General features: G+C 45.0%; 1 protein-coding gene across 1 annotated transcript in view; it reads right to left on the bottom strand.

Annotated features, from left to right (window-relative positions):
- Window positions 1–5,473: 5,473 nt before the first annotated feature.
- LOC124616258 overlaps window positions 5,474–16,131 on the bottom strand; it is a 30,573-nt gene continuing 19,915 nt past the window's right edge. Inside the window, exons 3-4 of the mRNA XM_047144561.1 lie at window positions 13,071–13,163; window positions 5,474–5,821 (exon numbers count right to left, since the gene is read on the bottom strand). Of these exons, the coding sequence (XP_047000517.1) occupies window positions 5,490–5,821; window positions 13,071–13,163 (425 nt within the window). The 3' untranslated portion in view covers window positions 5,474–5,489. The remainder of the gene's footprint in view (window positions 5,822–13,070; window positions 13,164–16,131) is intronic.

The following is a 16,131-nucleotide window of genomic DNA, read 5'->3' as shown; positions in this document are numbered from 1 at the left end:
ACACCTGATTATGACAAGCGTCTTTCTACGAGAGTTGAGAGAATTTCTACTAACTTATGAAATGTCACATGACTATTGAATGATATTTTTATGCTTTGGTTTGCGTAATTGCTTATTTCATTTGATATCTGTTTTCCAGCTGTGTTACAGCATTAGTTTTATAAAATAAACTTAGATGCATTTGCTAATGTGAACACTTTCTGTCAACAGATCTATTAAATAATTATTTTATGATCCACATTCTTTAAAAAAGGAGCACTTGGAAAGGAAAGAACAATAAGAAGGAACTAGTAACTGCATTCATAATTTTCTTTTCAAGTAATTGGTAACTTTTTGGTAGAATAACTTCTTGTGGTGCACCACTTTAATTACATAGATATTAAGATGTGAATATACATTTCCCTTATCTGCACTGTTGTTTTTACTGTAATATTTTTTCTGCTTGAGCTATGTCATGTTTAGATATAAGTTATTGCATTTGCTGTTGCTGTTTGCCAGGCATAGTGCTACTGAATCTTAAATTGTGTTACTCTGTTAAGCTAGTTTTACTACTGACTTATTTTTCTTGTTACTATACATTGGCTCATATTAGTTGTAATATTGCAATTGCTTTGGCATTTGTATTTTTTATCATTGCTGTTTGTGTTACTTATTTTGTGCTTCTGCATTGCCTCGTCCCTTAGTTTAGCATCTGAGCTCAGTAGATTTAAGTTAGCTTAAGAGGGGGTAGCCTCTAAGAGAATGAGTTGCGATGAATTGGAAGAAATGCATTGAGAAAACAGGTTTAGGTAGGATTTTCTTGGAAATAAATGTTGAGGTAAGAAATGTGTGAACATATAAATACAGAAAGCATGCTTGGATAAGATTTTTTTGGTGGAAGCAAAGGTTGAAATAAGACGAAAGATCTATAGAATGAAGTTTTGGGATGGACTGCAGTAGCAAATGTTACACTGAAACCGAACCCTGTCCTTTCCTTTTGTGTTATCCCAGTACGTGTTTGTGTACCCTTGTGTATTTGTTTTCTTCCTGTCTCTGTGTAGTTTCATAGAATTTTTTCTTCTTTTAATATTAAGCTACATTCACTATGATGAGGAATACTGTTATCCTCGAATATAATTGGCATTAATAATATGTTATTTACTTTGTAAAGATGTTAGATATTATTAATTCCGTTCTGTTTAATGCTCATGTGTGAAGTTGATGTTTCGCAAGTTATTCTGATCTTCTATGTATGTACTCATGTCATAATTCCTGTAACACTGATGTATATGTCTATATCTATTCTTTTGTAAAGCCTGTACTACAAATGTTATCTATATTGTTATGTTTTTAATGATGTATTTTGTACCTTTGTTATTGTATTCTTATGTTATAAAATTGTAATTGTCACCAGTTCATGATATTATTAACTTGTTAGTTACATTTCACTGCACACGTTTCTGTTGGTCATAGTATATGGATAATATGTGAGAAGTTGGGACTGTGAGTGTTTGCACGTGTGTTAATAACTCAGCAAGGGACTGGATAACAGCATTGCTGGATCTAAGGACAATTCCAAAAACTTTGTGAGTGCACAAGTGGTGGTTTATGGACTTGCTATATTCTCCGCAAGACTCTTCAATGGTGAATGTGCACCTGCACAATCGCAACAGATGGCTGCTGGCCATCTCTACAAGGACTACAGTGGGTCTGCACATCTGGTGGCCCACCAATACCATTATCTCTACAAGGACTACAGTGGGTCTGCACCTCTGGTGGCTCACCAATACCATTATCTCTACAAGGACTACAGTGGGTCTACATCTTTGATGATCCATCAATACCATTATTTCTACAAGGACTGCAGTGGGTCTGCGCCTCTGGTGGCCCACCAATATCGTAATCCCTACCAGGACTACAGTGGGTCTGCTCTGTGATGACCTACCAATATTCATCAAAACTTCGAATGACTCTGCTGTGGGTTTGCTCCATTGTGGCCCATTACCTGTCTGCATGTCGAGTCAGCACTGTCTTTCCGTTGGAAGGACAACACTACTTCTTCAAGACTGCATGGAAATCCACTACTTCTGTGTGCAATTTCTTTTACTAATGAGACTTTGTGAAAAAAAAACCTGTGATTACCGTAATGAACAATGTGGACTGTCTTTATGGACTGTGAGAAAATTTTAGCTTTTGACCAACATTGTATCAATATGTGTGTGCATTTGATTTCTTTGTTATTGTAATTATGAAAAATTTTATCAAATCATTATTGGCCACTGCCCAAAAAAATTTTGTAAAATTTTTTGTGGGGAGCATGGGGGCTATGTAAGTAGGCTGTTTATGTTTTCTCTATGTAAGTAGGCTGTTTATGTTTTCTCTATGTAAGTAGGCTGTTTATGTTTTCTTATTGGCAACGTTACGTAGCGCTCAATATGAAAATCACTGGCTGTGCTGTGTGCAGTCTGTGGCTGCTTTGCATTGTTGTAATACTCGCCATTGTAGTGTTAGGCAGCTGGCTGTGAACAGCGCGTAGCGTTGCGCAGTTGGAGGTGAGCCGCCAGCAGTGGTGGATGTGGGGAGAGAGATGGCGGAGATTTGTAATTTGTCATGAACTGATATATATATTATGACTTGTGATGATATTAAGGTAAATACATTGTTTGTTCTCTATTAATATCTTTCATTTGCTAACTATCCCTATCAGTAGTTAGTGCCTTCCATAGTTTGAATCTTTTATTTAGCTGGCAGTAGTGGCGCTCGCTGTATTGCAGTAGCTTGAGCAGCGAAGATTTTTGTGAGGTAAGTGATTTGTGAAAGGTATAGTTTAATGTTAGTCAGGGCCATTCTTTTGTAGGGAATTTTGAAAGTCAGATTGCGTTGCGCTAACAAAATATTGTGTGTCAGTTTAAGGACAGTCTTGTAAGAATTGTTCAAAGGGGACGTTTCACGAGACGTGTAACCAATGGTACCCCATACCATCACGCCGGGTGATACGCCAGTATGGCGATGACGAATACACGCTTCCAATGTGCGTTCACCACGATGCCGCCAAACACGGATGCGACCATCACGATGCTGTAAACAGAACCCGGATTCATCCGAAAAAATGACGTTTTGGCATTCGTGCACCCAGGTTCGTCGTTGAGTACACCGTCGCAGGCGCTCCTGTCTGTGATGCAGCGTCAAGGGTAACCGCAGCCATGGTCTCTGAGCTGATAGTCCATGTTGCTGCAAACGTCGTCGAACTGTTCGTGCAGATGGTTGTTCTCCTGCAAACGTCCCCATCTGTTGACTGAGGGATTGAGACGTGGCTGCACGATCCGTTACAGCCGTGCAGATAAGACGCCTGTCATCTCGGATGCTAGTGATACGAGGCCGTTGGGATCCAGCACGGCGTTCCGTATTACCCTCCTGAACCCACCGATTCCATATTTTGTTAACAGTCATTGGATCTCGACCAACGCGAGCAGCAGTGCCGCGATACGATAAACCGCAATCGCGATAGGCTACAATCCGACCTTTATCAAAGTCGGAAACTTGATGGTACGCATTTCTCCTCCTTACACGAGCCATCACAACAACGTTTCACGAGACAACGCCGGTCAACTGATGTTTGTGTATGAGAAATCGGTTGGAAACTTTCCTCATGTCAGCACGTTGTAGGTGTCGCCACCGGCGCCTACCTTGTGTGAATGCTCTGAACAGCTAATCATTTGCATATCAGAGCATCTTCTTCCTGTCGGTTAAATTTCGCGTCTGTAGCACGTCATCTTCGTGGTGTAGCGATTTTAATGGCTAGTAGTGTATTATGTACATTAGGGATGAATCTCTTCCTAAAATATTCATCATTTTATACGCTGCTAAGTGTAAGCTTTAGCTTGACTATATAGGACACAGCAATACAGTAAAAAAAATTTATTAAGCAATAAATACAAATAAATAAATAATAAATATTGAAATACACAGATAGGATGATGAAGTATATCTGCTTGAAGTAAGTAGTCATGGTTCGAATGAATGACAGTTTTCGTTACTCATTCAGTCCAGAGAGAGAAGCACGACTCGAAAGCCGTAGCTGTGCCGTGAGCTGGAGCCTCGTCAGCCGATGAACGCCTGGCCCGCCTGGAGCAGACAGGCCATGACGTTCCAGAAGGAGGGTCCGGAGAAGAGGACGCCGGCCGCACACCACATGATGCCCAGCATGCTGCCCCACGCCTGCCTCGCTTGAAGCCCAAAATCCCGGGGAAGCAGGTCCGTTCCTGGGTGGTGCCTGCTGGCTCCGCCGTCGTCGGATGTCCATCTAGTACCGTCAGCCGGAAAATCTGGCTTATTGACGTTAGGCGGAAGAAATTTGGATGTTTGCGACTGCTGATCCATTCCAGATCCATCCGGCCTTTGCAGCTCTACGTGTCGCGAGGATTCTCCTGCACTTGCTGCCAGAATATAGGCGGGCCTAAAGTCTGAAGACCGCTTTACTCTAACATGCTTGGCGCGAAACGCCAAGTTGCCGTGTGCTATTTCGTTAGTCTTATTGTATCTGGCCGAAAGTGACCCTCCTTTTTCTTTTAAACATTCGACGCGATTCCCAGTCTCAAGAGAACCCTGCAAGCACGGTAAAGTAGAGGTATCACCTTTTAGAGAATTAATTCGGATCAATGGATTCATTAAAGATTGAGCTACTCCTATATGTAACAGCGGAAAAATGATTGAGAAAGGATTATTTGGTTTACTACTAGGCGAAAATATTGCAAATGCCGCACTGTTCTTTTGGTAGTCTAACGTATTATTTGGCAAAAGCACAAACTTTCGAACGGGTGGAGATTTAATTGCATGGACAGTGTCATTGTATTCTTGTATAGTTGAGTTGTGAGCTTCAAACTGAGCGTAAATTTTTGAAGCAGTCGTTGTTTTCTCTCCGAATTTAGCAGTCACTTTCGTGCCGTTAAATAGTGTGGGATGTTCCGACGACGTAGTCACTGTCTCATTGCTATGTTCTTCATGTGCGAGATGTTGAAAAACAGTCTTTGTAACCGTATTCTTTTTTATGACGTTGGTTGCTGTGCCATTGGGCGGCACATGCGGTCCAGAATGAACTTGAGCTCCACGGAGGTAACTGAGAAATGCCGCCATGAGTCCCTCACTTTTGTTCACTAGATCATTTACTGCAATTGTGATGCCGCCTGTTGCATTTCCGTTATCTTCAACAGACGGCGAGAAGATATATTTTATCGGTTTACCTCGTGAATAAATGTTTGTGATGGGACTACCGTGAAGGGCTCCAATAATACCTTTTCTGACCACTGGCATTTGATGATGCTGCTCGGCGGTTATAAATTTTGTAGTCTGCGGTGAAGCTTTGAGAGGTGCATATTGCTGATCAGATTCCGTGGCTGGACTGTACAATCTCTTAGCCTCGTCAGCACTCTCCACGGTCGCTCTGGTGTGGGACAGCGGCTGTAGAGTTGCCTCGTCGTCCTGATCTCGGACCTGCGTTGCAGTAGCAAGTGCTACGGGGCCGGCCGGGCGGTCGCCGATGACGCCTGCTTTCGGTCCTCGGTCACCTCGTCGTAGATGTCGTCGCCGCCGCCCCCCGCCGTCGGTTCGTCGACGGTCGGCAGCCCCTCCTCGCCCGGCTTGACGAGCGCCACGCCGTCGCGCCCCATCACCATGCAGTCGAAGTGCAGCACCAGCACGGGCGCCCTCTGCAGGCGCGCCTCCATGTCCAGACACGCGTGCAGGTTGAGCCCCGGCGTGTACACGTCCCACAGCCGCATGCACATGTCCATAGACGGCGCGTACGGGATCGGCACCGGCATGCACAACGGCGGCGGGTTCTTCGCTGCAACAGGGGAATACGGTGGTTGGACAAATACACGAAAACACCGCGAGAAACATAGATGCTATTCAAGCCTGCCGGTTGCGCTGTTTATTTGAGCACGAACGGCAGTGCGTCATACACCGAAGAGCCAAAGGATCTGGTACATCTGTCTAATAGGGACCCCGCGAGCATGCAGATAGAGATGGGGACCCTCCACGCCCGCACCAACGTGGTGACCAAACCAAAAGTTCTACTGTCACCTCCGTCAACATGTTAGTTATCTAGTAAGGGGATCACAGGATGCTGGGCTGCGATGTTATCCGTGCGTCTGGGTAAGACTACGCATTAACACGGTCCATCAGGTGATAGATAGTGGACGAAACGCGAGTGAGGGTAGCGATTTTGTTGTGTACAAGGCCCGCGTAGTCAGCGCGTACACAACTTTCTCACTAGAGCGCGCCCCGCTAAGCACAACAGCGCAGGCGCAGCGCTAGTCCGTCTCCGCACTACGAGATGGTGCTGCCTTAAGAGACGGACCAAATTCTGCTTCCGCCGATCCGCGTATTAATATGTAACGCAGCCAATGAGATTGCTGCTAACGTAGAACCTTTTCTTCCTCGCGGATCACACTCGCGCAGTGATACCTGAACGCGCGAGGTATTATAACGAGTGTACAGACCTCCGATTAGTCAGTCTGCATTAGTCTGTAGTCAAGTTTCAGTCTGCGCCTAATAAGATTACCATATTCCTGTACATAGCAAAAAAAAAATGGTTCAAATGGCTCTGAGCACTATGCGACTTAACTTCTGAGGTCATCAGTCGCCTAGAACTTAGAACTAATTAAACCTAACTAACCTAAGGACATCACACACATCCATGCCCGAGGCAGGATTCGAGCCTGCGACCGCAGCGGTCACGCGGTTCCAGACTGAAGCGCCTTTAACCGCACGGCCACACCGGCCGGCCCCTGTACGTAGCCATGAAGATAAATGACTAGACACTTTGCCAAGTATCAGAGATATGTGAGAATAAGATTAACGTTCCAAGACCAAAGGAACTTCAGACTGTCAATTGTAAACAGCATCAAGAATCAAGTTACGTAATGTCTATGTTATTTATTATTTTAATAAGTGTGTGTGAAAATTAATCAAGTTCTGTTTAAAGTTGGGCACCGTCAATCTGCTACTCTAAGCGTGCAAGTGGCATTTCTATCGTCTGACCTAACGGCAGAAGACAAACACGCCACGATACGACCACGAGACATATTGCTGACACTCGCCTACTTCGTTAGAGCGACAAGTCAAATAATCTGATGGTGTGTGTACCGAAGGTCTTACAGAGCGCACACCATAGATTTGAAGAGCAGAGGGAAAAAGTGCCAAGGCTCGTGCCGTGGGAAGAAACCTCTGCGACAGTGGGATGGGTAGTAAGAGCAGTAGTGGCTTACTAGCTGCGATAGTTCATGCAAGGTTGGATTCGTTAGTATGGGTATCATGCATCATTACCGTGGCAAGCGATGGCGATGTATCCCAGTTGCTGCAGCCGCTACATTCCTGGAACAATCGAGATCGTTGTATAGTAGTGGGAGATCGGCCATAGATCATCTCTCTGTGTGGGGGATGTGTGAAGCTTGTTTGCATGCACTATACGGTACGGCTTCCCTGCGTGGTGCCAGTTATTCGGCAGTGTATTCCAGCTAAATATCCAGTAATGGCGTCTGATTAACAGGGGCTCACCTGTACCGTTGTGTTTGCGTGTGCTTGGCCATAGATGTTAGGTCCTTACAAGTATGTCTTTTGGTCTTTTATGTTTCCATCTATGGTTGTGGTCGTAGTTCCCCAGATTCAGAATAAACGGGTTCTGCGAATGTCTGGGATTCTGTCTAGTCTTGTGTTGAGTTTGTGGATTGACTCCGTGAGAGTCTCAAGTCGGTGTTCCCGGTGAAGGTCCGCGATGCGTGTGTATCGTGGAGCATTGCTTATGATTTTGAGTACTTTGTTTTGTATGAGCTGCAGACGGCGCAGGCGTGTAGGCGCAGCGTATCCCCAGACAGGAGCTGCGTACGTCATCAGGGGTCGAATAAGTGTCATGTACATGGGCCTCGACACCCTCCTGTTCAGTGTGCTACACCTGTTGAGCATAGGGTAGAGCTGTTTGAGCCTCGCGTTAGCTCGGTTGGTCATGTGTTGTATGTGGTCCCCCCAGAGTAATTTCCGGTCCAGCCAGACACCGAGGTATTTGACTTTCTCACGGAAACATATTGGGCTTACATGTAGAGTTATTGGTCAACAGTGTCGGTGTTTGCGCAGTTGCTTCGGTCTTCTAGTGAACAGAACGGCTTCGCAGTTGTCCACGTCTACTGTAATACACCATTTCTCCAACCAAGGCTCAGCCACTCTGAGTGCAGTCTGTAAGCGTGACGTAGCGTTTGATGGTTTCCAATCTTGCGCGAGCCGCAAGACGACGTGGCATGGACCCGACTAATGTCTGAAGCAGTGCTGGAAGGAACTGATACCATGAATCCTGCAGGGCTGTCCACAGATCCATAAGAGTACGAAGATGTGAAGATTTCTTCTGATCAGCACGTTGCAAGGCATCCAAGATATGCCCAGTAACGTTCATGTCTTGAGGGTTTGGTGGCCAGCGGAAGTGTTTAAACTCAGGAGAATGTTCCTGGAGCCACTCTGTAGTAATTTTGGACGTGTGGGGTGTCGCATTCTCCTGCTATAATTGCTCAAGTCCGTCTGAATGCACAATGGACATGAATGGATGCAGGTGATCAGACAGAGTGTTTATGTACGTGTCACCTATCGGAGTCGTATCTAGACGTATCACGGTCCCCACATCACTCCATCTCCACACGACCCACACCATTTCCTGTCAGACAGATCACAGTTCGTAGTAATTGACGGAAAGTCATCGAGTAAAACAGAAGTGATTTCTGGCGTTCCCCAAGGAAGTGTTATAGGCCCTTTGCTGTTTCTTATCTATAAAAACGATTTTGGAGACAATCTGAGCAGTCGTCTTCGGTTGTTTGCAGATGACGCTGTCGTTTGTCGACTAATAAAGTCATCAGAAGGTCAAAATAAACTGCAAAACGATTTAGAAAAGATATCTGAATGGTGCGAAAAATGGCAGGTGACCTTAAATAACGAAAACTGTGAGGTCATCCACATGAGTGCTGAAAGGAACTCGTTAAACTTCGGTTGCACGATAAATCAGACTAATCTAAAAGCCGTAAATTCAACTAAATACCTAGGTATTACAATTACGAACAACTTAAATTGGAAGGACCACGTAAAAAATATTGTGGGGAAGGCTAACCAAAGACTGCGTTTTATTGGCAGGACACTTAGAAAATGTAACAGACCTACTAAGAAGGCTGCCTACACAAGGCTTGTCCGTCCTCTTTTAGAATACTCGTACTGCTGCGCGGTGAGGGATCCTTACCAGGTAGGACTGACGGAGTACATTGAAAAAGTTCAAAGAAAATCTGCACGATTTGCATTATCGTGAAATATGGGAGAGAGTGTCACAGAAATGATACAGGATTTGGACTGGAAATCATTAAAAGAAAAGCGTTTTTCGTTGCGACAGAACCTTCTCACGAAATTCCAATCACCAACTTTCTCCTCCGAATGCGAAAATATTTTGTTGACTCCGACCTACATAGGGAAGAACGATCAACACGATAAAATAATGGAAATCAGAGCTCGTACGGAAAGATATAAGTGTTCATTCTTTCCGCTAGCTATACGAGTTTTGAATAATAGAGAATTGTGAAGATGGTTCGATGACCCTCTGCCAGGCACTTGAATGTGATTTGCAGAGTATCCACGTAGATGTAGATGTAGATTACAGAGCCTCCACCTGCCTGAACAGTCCCCTGCCGACATTCACGGGTGAGGTTGCCCCATACCCGTACACGTCCATGCGTTCGAAGCAATTTGAAACTGGACTCGTCCGACCATGCAACATGTTACCAGTTATCAACAATCCGATGTCGCTGTTGACGGGCCCAGGCGAGGCGTAAAGCTTTGTGTCGTGCAGTCATCGAGGGTACACGAGTAGGCCTTCGGCTTCGAAAGTCCATATCGATGATGTTCCGTTGAATGGTTCGCACGCTGCTGACACTTGTTGATGGCCCAGCATTACAATCTACATCAGTTTGCGGAACGGTTGCACCTCAGTCACGTTGAACGATTCTCTTCAGTTGTCGTTGGTTCCATTCTTGCAGGATCTTTTTCCGGCAGCAGCGATGTTGGAGATTTGATGTTTCACCGGATTACTCAAAAATGGCTCAAACGGCTCTGAGCACTATGCGACTTAACTTCTGAGGTCATCAGTCGCCTAGAACTTAGAACTAATTAAACCTAACTAACCTAAGGACATCACACACAACCATGCCCGAGGCAGGATTCGATAATGAAGGCTTTCACGATTGTAGAATGAAGGCTACAGCAATATATCAACAGCAGGATTCGAACCTGCGACCGTAGCGGTCGCTCGGCTCCAGACTGTAGCGCCTAGAACCGCACGGCCACTCCAGCCGGCTCACCGGATTACTGAGATTCACGATACCCTCGTGAAATGGCCGTATGGGAAAATACCGACTTCATCGCTACCTCGGAGATGCTGTGTCCCATCGCTCGTGCGCCGACTATAACAGCACGTTCAAACTCACTTAATTCTTGATAACCTGCCATTGTAACAGCAGTAACCGATCTAACAACAACGCCAGAGACTTGTCTTATATAGGCGTTGCCGACAGCAGTTGATGTTAGTTTCTATGGTGCTTCAGTGTATATTGACGACTTTGCGTCTTGTACGTTGTTACGCCTAAGGCTGTTGGGAGCCGTCAATAGTATTCCAAGATAGGAAATCAGAGACACAATGCAGTGAGCAGGCAAAACTGGTAGCGTTTAGGTTACCGGAGCCATATGGCAACACTAGAGCCCTGCAAACTGCAAACGCTCTGGGCAGCTGCTCAGGGGAGAAATTTCACTTCAGAGTAACTCCATCCACGGCCTAGAAGGTGTTTTAAGGCGTCGCAATACAACATTGCCACGAAAGGGCACGTCTTAGCAGAGTCAGCAAGCTTGCTCCGAAGAACTACAACGTCAGTGTATGTGCACAGGTTAGAGTGCTACTACAGTAGTCACCATCCACAAAAGGGCTGAGGGCGGGGCCAAGCGACGTAAAACACTGTTGTTGCTGGTTTATAATAGGAGTGGTTATAACGTTGATAGCAAACCTGTGGATTGTTAATGTAAAGTCCAGTAGCATCCCGGCCGAAATGGGCCGGCCTTGGAGGCCGTGCGGTTCTAGGCGCTTCAGCCCGGAACCGCGAGACTGTTACGGTCGCAGGTTCGAATCCTGCCTCGGGCATGGATGTGTGTGATGTCCTTAGGTTAGTTAGGTTTAAGTAGTTCTAAGTTCTAGGGGACTGATGACCTCAGATGTTAAGTCCCATAGTGCTCAGAGCCATTTTGAACCAGAAGCATCCCTACCTACAGAGTAGGAGAAGGGGAGGAATCTAAATGTGGTTGGTCGTAGCTTGATAAGTGCCAAGTGGATTGGTGGGTCGGCTGTAGCTAGTGAGAAACAGTGCATCACTACGATTTTTTAAAAACCCATGTTTTTGTATTGAGAAGGAGTTCTCAGTCATATCGTTGAGGCTCCGACTCCTTGTCACTTGTGACCAGCCGCGGTAAGCTCTGATATGTCAGTTTTTCTCATTTGGCGTGGCGTGCTGCTCTAAAGTTTTCACTTAACGTGCTGCTAGTTTTCACTACATCTGCTAGCGCCCATCAAATGCACGCAGGCAGAATCTGCTTTCATCGCTGGAAACCACCGCGCGCCATGCCGTCTTCCAAGTAATCCTCTGGCGGCACCAGTCGATGCTTTGGTGTGAGTGAAAGATGGGTTAGATGTGTGTGTGTGCCCGTAGACCCACAGCTAACATCTAGTTCGCAACAATTCGTGTTGACACGTCTGGGCTCTCAAGCCCTATTATTTGTTGTATGATAGCTGTATTGTCTGCGATGGTGTACTCAACGACGATCCTGGGTGCACGAATGGCAAAACGTCATTTTTTCGGATGAATCCAGGTTCTGTTTACAGCATCATGATGGTCGCATGCGTGTTTGGCGGCATCGCGGGGAACGCACATTGGAAGCGTCTATTCGTCGTCGCCGTACTGGCGTATCACCCGGCGGTATAGTAGGGGGTGTCATTGGTTAAATTGTATTGACGGCACTTTGAACAGTGGACGCTAAATTTCAAATGTGTTACGACCCGTGGCTCCACTCTCTATTCGATCCCTGCGAAACCCTACATTTCAGCAGGATAATGCACGACCGCATGTTGCAGGTCCTGTACTGGCCTTTCTGGATACGGAAAATGTTCGACTGCTGCCCTGGCCAGGACATTCTCCAGATCTCTCACCAACTGAAAACGTCTGGTCAATGGTGGCCGAGCAACTGGCTCGTCACAATACGCCAGTCACTACTCTTGATGAACTGTGGTATCGTGTTGAAGCTGCATGGGCAGCTGTGCCTGTACACGCCATCCAAGCTCTGTTTGACTCAATTCCGAGGCGTATCAAGGCCGTTATTACGGCCAGAGGTGGTTGTTCTGGGTACTGATTTCTCAGGATCTATGCACCCAAATTGCGTGAAAATGTAATCACACGTGCTACGGTCGCAGGTTCGAATCCTGCCTCGGGCATGGATGTGTGTGATATCCTTAGGTTAGTTAGGTTTAAGTAGTTCTAAGTTCTAGGGGACTGATGACCACGGATGTTAAGTCCCATAGTGCTCAGAGCCATTTTTTGTAATCACATGTCAATTCTAGTATAATATATTTGTCCAATGAATACCCGTTTATCATCTTCATTTCTTCTTGGTGTAGCAAGTTTAATGGCCAGTATTGTAGCAAACCTGATTTCCAGCCTCGTAGTGCTGCTACTAGTGCCACTCTTATGCGACCGGAGCGATATTTGAATAGAGATCACCTCTGAGGTGCAGAAACACGTGTACCAACTTTCGTTTATGTCGCACAACTCCTTCGTGGTGTTGCCATTTCTTTTCGCCAATGTATCTCTTGAATCAGCCCCCAAATAGCTTTAGTTTCGTCTTTGCAAATCACTAGTACCCGAAGGCAGTCAGCAGTAAAAGGAAAACGACAAAAGACGAAATCGACAGTGGTGTACTTGGCTCTCGCATTGTACTCGTCAGTGAATGGGGCTGTGGGACGGGCGTTCACTCACCTGACATGGTCTGCTGGTAGAGAGAGTCGCCGTCCATCAGCACGTCGGCCACCAGCGCGAACTCGTACGGGTCGTACGTGAGGTTCATGCACGCTGCAACACAAGCGCGACGCGTTAGCGATTGTGGATCAGTCGGTCACGCGGGGCGCCAGTGACCGTAATTAAGGAGCGCCGCGCATCACATTTCAAACACCTATCGCCGAACGTGCGATCAAGTGTGACAGTTTTGGCTCTTCTTTATCGTCAAGACGTGTCCTCTAGCAACAAACGTGTGTACTAAAGTAGATGACCCAGCACAAAATAGACATCTGTGCTGAAAACTTGGTAATACAGAAAAAATTAGCAAGCTTGTAACGAAGACAGGAAAAATAAAGAAACATCATTTCACCTAAACACACACACACACACACACACACACACACACACACACACACACACACACAGATATGTAAGACATGTAACAAGGACACCTTCCAAAACATCGAAACCACGTTTCCGGAAAACAACAGCACATAAAATGACAAAAAAATTGCAGGCGCAGCTCGTGGAAATGTTTTCAGTGAAACTCTTAAGTAAAAGAAGAACGTAATGATCTAATTATGGTGCTCCAGGACGCTGGCTCGTTGTAGTTTCTTCTCCGTTTTGTTATGCTTATATAGCCGGCCGCTATGGCCGAGCGGTTCTAGGCGCTTCAGTCTGGAACAGCGCTACCGGCTACGGTCGCAGGTTCGAATCCTGCCTCGGGCATGGATGTGTGTGATGTCCTTAGGTTAGTTAGGTTTAAGTAGTTCTAAGTTCTAGGGGACTAATGACCTCAGATGTTAAGTCCCATAGTGCTCAGAGCCATTTGAAACATTTTTTTGTTATACTTATACTGCGACAGAGATGAAACATTACTGACTGAATAACCTGTACCTTTACCTTTAGCACCTTACAATTATCTTTTAGAGAAAAGATTTAGTGTAAACATTAATGAACGTTATATCGTTGAACATTTCCTTTTAGTTCCTTGAATCCAGATAAAAAATTACATAGTTCTTTAGAAGCTTTAATGCAAGCGCTTCGTCACCGTACTGCAAAATACCCGACTCTTGTTTGGGTATCTTGAACTGTTTACGATACATTTGTGGCAGCCCACTACATGCAGTGTAATATGACTGAATTCAGAAGTTTTGTTTCGTCACAACGAGGCAGTGTTAATAGACATACCTGCTAGAGGTTTGTAATGGAATTCACGTAATTTTCCAATGTATTAATATTTATGTGATGTGAATTATATTTTCAATGCGTGAAGAGTTGACAGAGCACTGAAATACCTGAGTCGAAACAAGGCCCCGGGAGTAGACAATATTCCATTAGAACTACTGACAGCCTTGGGAGAGCCACTCCTGACAAAATTCTACCATCTGGTGAGCAAGATGTATGAGACAGGCGAAATACCCTCAGACTTCAAGAAGAATATAATAATTCCATTCCCAAAGAAAGCAGGTGCTGGCAGATGTGAAAATTACCGAACTATCAGTTTAATAAGTCACAGCTGCAAATACTAACGCGAATTCTTTACAGACGAATGGAAAAACTGGTAGAAGCCGACCTCGGGGAAGATAAGTTTGGATTCCGTAGAAATATTGGAACACGTGAGGCAATACTGACCCTACGACTTATTTTAGAAAATAGACTAAGGAAAGGCAAAACTACGTTTCTAGCATTTGTAGTAAACTTTTGACAATGGTGACTGGAAAACTCTCATTCACATTTTGAAGGTGGTAGGGGTAAAATACAGGGAGCGAAAGGCTATTTACAATTTGTACAGAAACCAGATGGCAGTTATACGAGTCGAGGGACATGAAAGGGAAGCAGTGGTTGGGAAAGGAGTGAGACAGCTATAGAAGAATGCTGAAGATTAGATGTGTAGATCACATAACTAATGAGGAGGTATTGAACAGAATTGGGGAGGAGTTTGTGGCACAACTTGCCTAGAAGAAGGGATCGGTTGGTAGGACATGTTCTGAGGCATCAAGGGATCACCAATTTAGTACTGGAAGGCAGCGTGAAGGGTAAAAATCGTAGAGGGAGACCAAGAGATGAATACACTAAGCAGATTCAGAAGGATGTAGGTTGCAGTAGGTACTGGGAGATGAAGAAGCTTGCACAGGATACAGTAGCTTGGAGAGCTTCATCAAACCAGTCTCAAGACTGAAGATCACAACAACAACAACATATTTTTAAGTCTTTATGTTGTATGATAGGTAAAGCTAACATCTTTAGAAGTCATATTAACATTTTTGCTAGTCAATCAGCCACGCCCAAAGTACATTAATTTGTTACATGTAATCCTAGAGGCTAAGTGTCCAACACCGGACTACTTTTCTGGTGTAGAGGTAAAACCAGTAAATTATATACACAGACCACCCACGTGTATCAGTCTACTTATTAGCGAAACCGTATCAAAATCCCTACAACCGTTGCTGAAATTAACTTTCACACGCATCATAGTTTAGCAAATATGCACGGAATATTTACAAATTATGTACTGTATGGAGAAAAGTTTCTCTTGAATCAGTCTATCTTTTGATCGAAACCATATGAAAATGCCTGACACAAATATGCACCTACAGACAGAAAAGACGCAGAGAGGAACTTTAATGAATAATAGTATAGAAGAAAATAGGAAGAGCTGTATAGACTCTGGTAATAATAATTACACGTGCTCAACGGCCTGCCGAACGACGTGTTATTTTCTGGCGAATCTCCACATCACAGAGACGTGAACGCTAGGTTAAATGGCAGACTAAAAGTAAAAGAAAGACATACTCCTGTTGCGTCGTCGCTTTTCGTCAGTGGCTCGGTGCGAATGTCATATGACGTCTTTCAGAGTCCATCGATGATAACTTCACTTAGTTGTTTTATTACAGAGGGTACCATTCTTCTGATCGAACACGCTGAGCTACCGTGACCGTGCCACCCCCCTCCCCCCACCCCCCTTAGCCCACCAGGCCCAAAGTAGCTTCTGATCATTTACTGGCTGGTACTAACTTGTATTCACAAATCTTCCTCGTGA

The sequence above is a fragment of the Schistocerca americana genome, chromosome 5 (assembly GCF_021461395.2).
Source record: "Schistocerca americana isolate TAMUIC-IGC-003095 chromosome 5, iqSchAmer2.1, whole genome shotgun sequence".
Classification (NCBI taxonomy): domain Eukaryota; kingdom Metazoa; phylum Arthropoda; class Insecta; order Orthoptera; family Acrididae; genus Schistocerca; species Schistocerca americana.
This window is presented reverse-complemented; position numbering and strand designations above follow the sequence as displayed.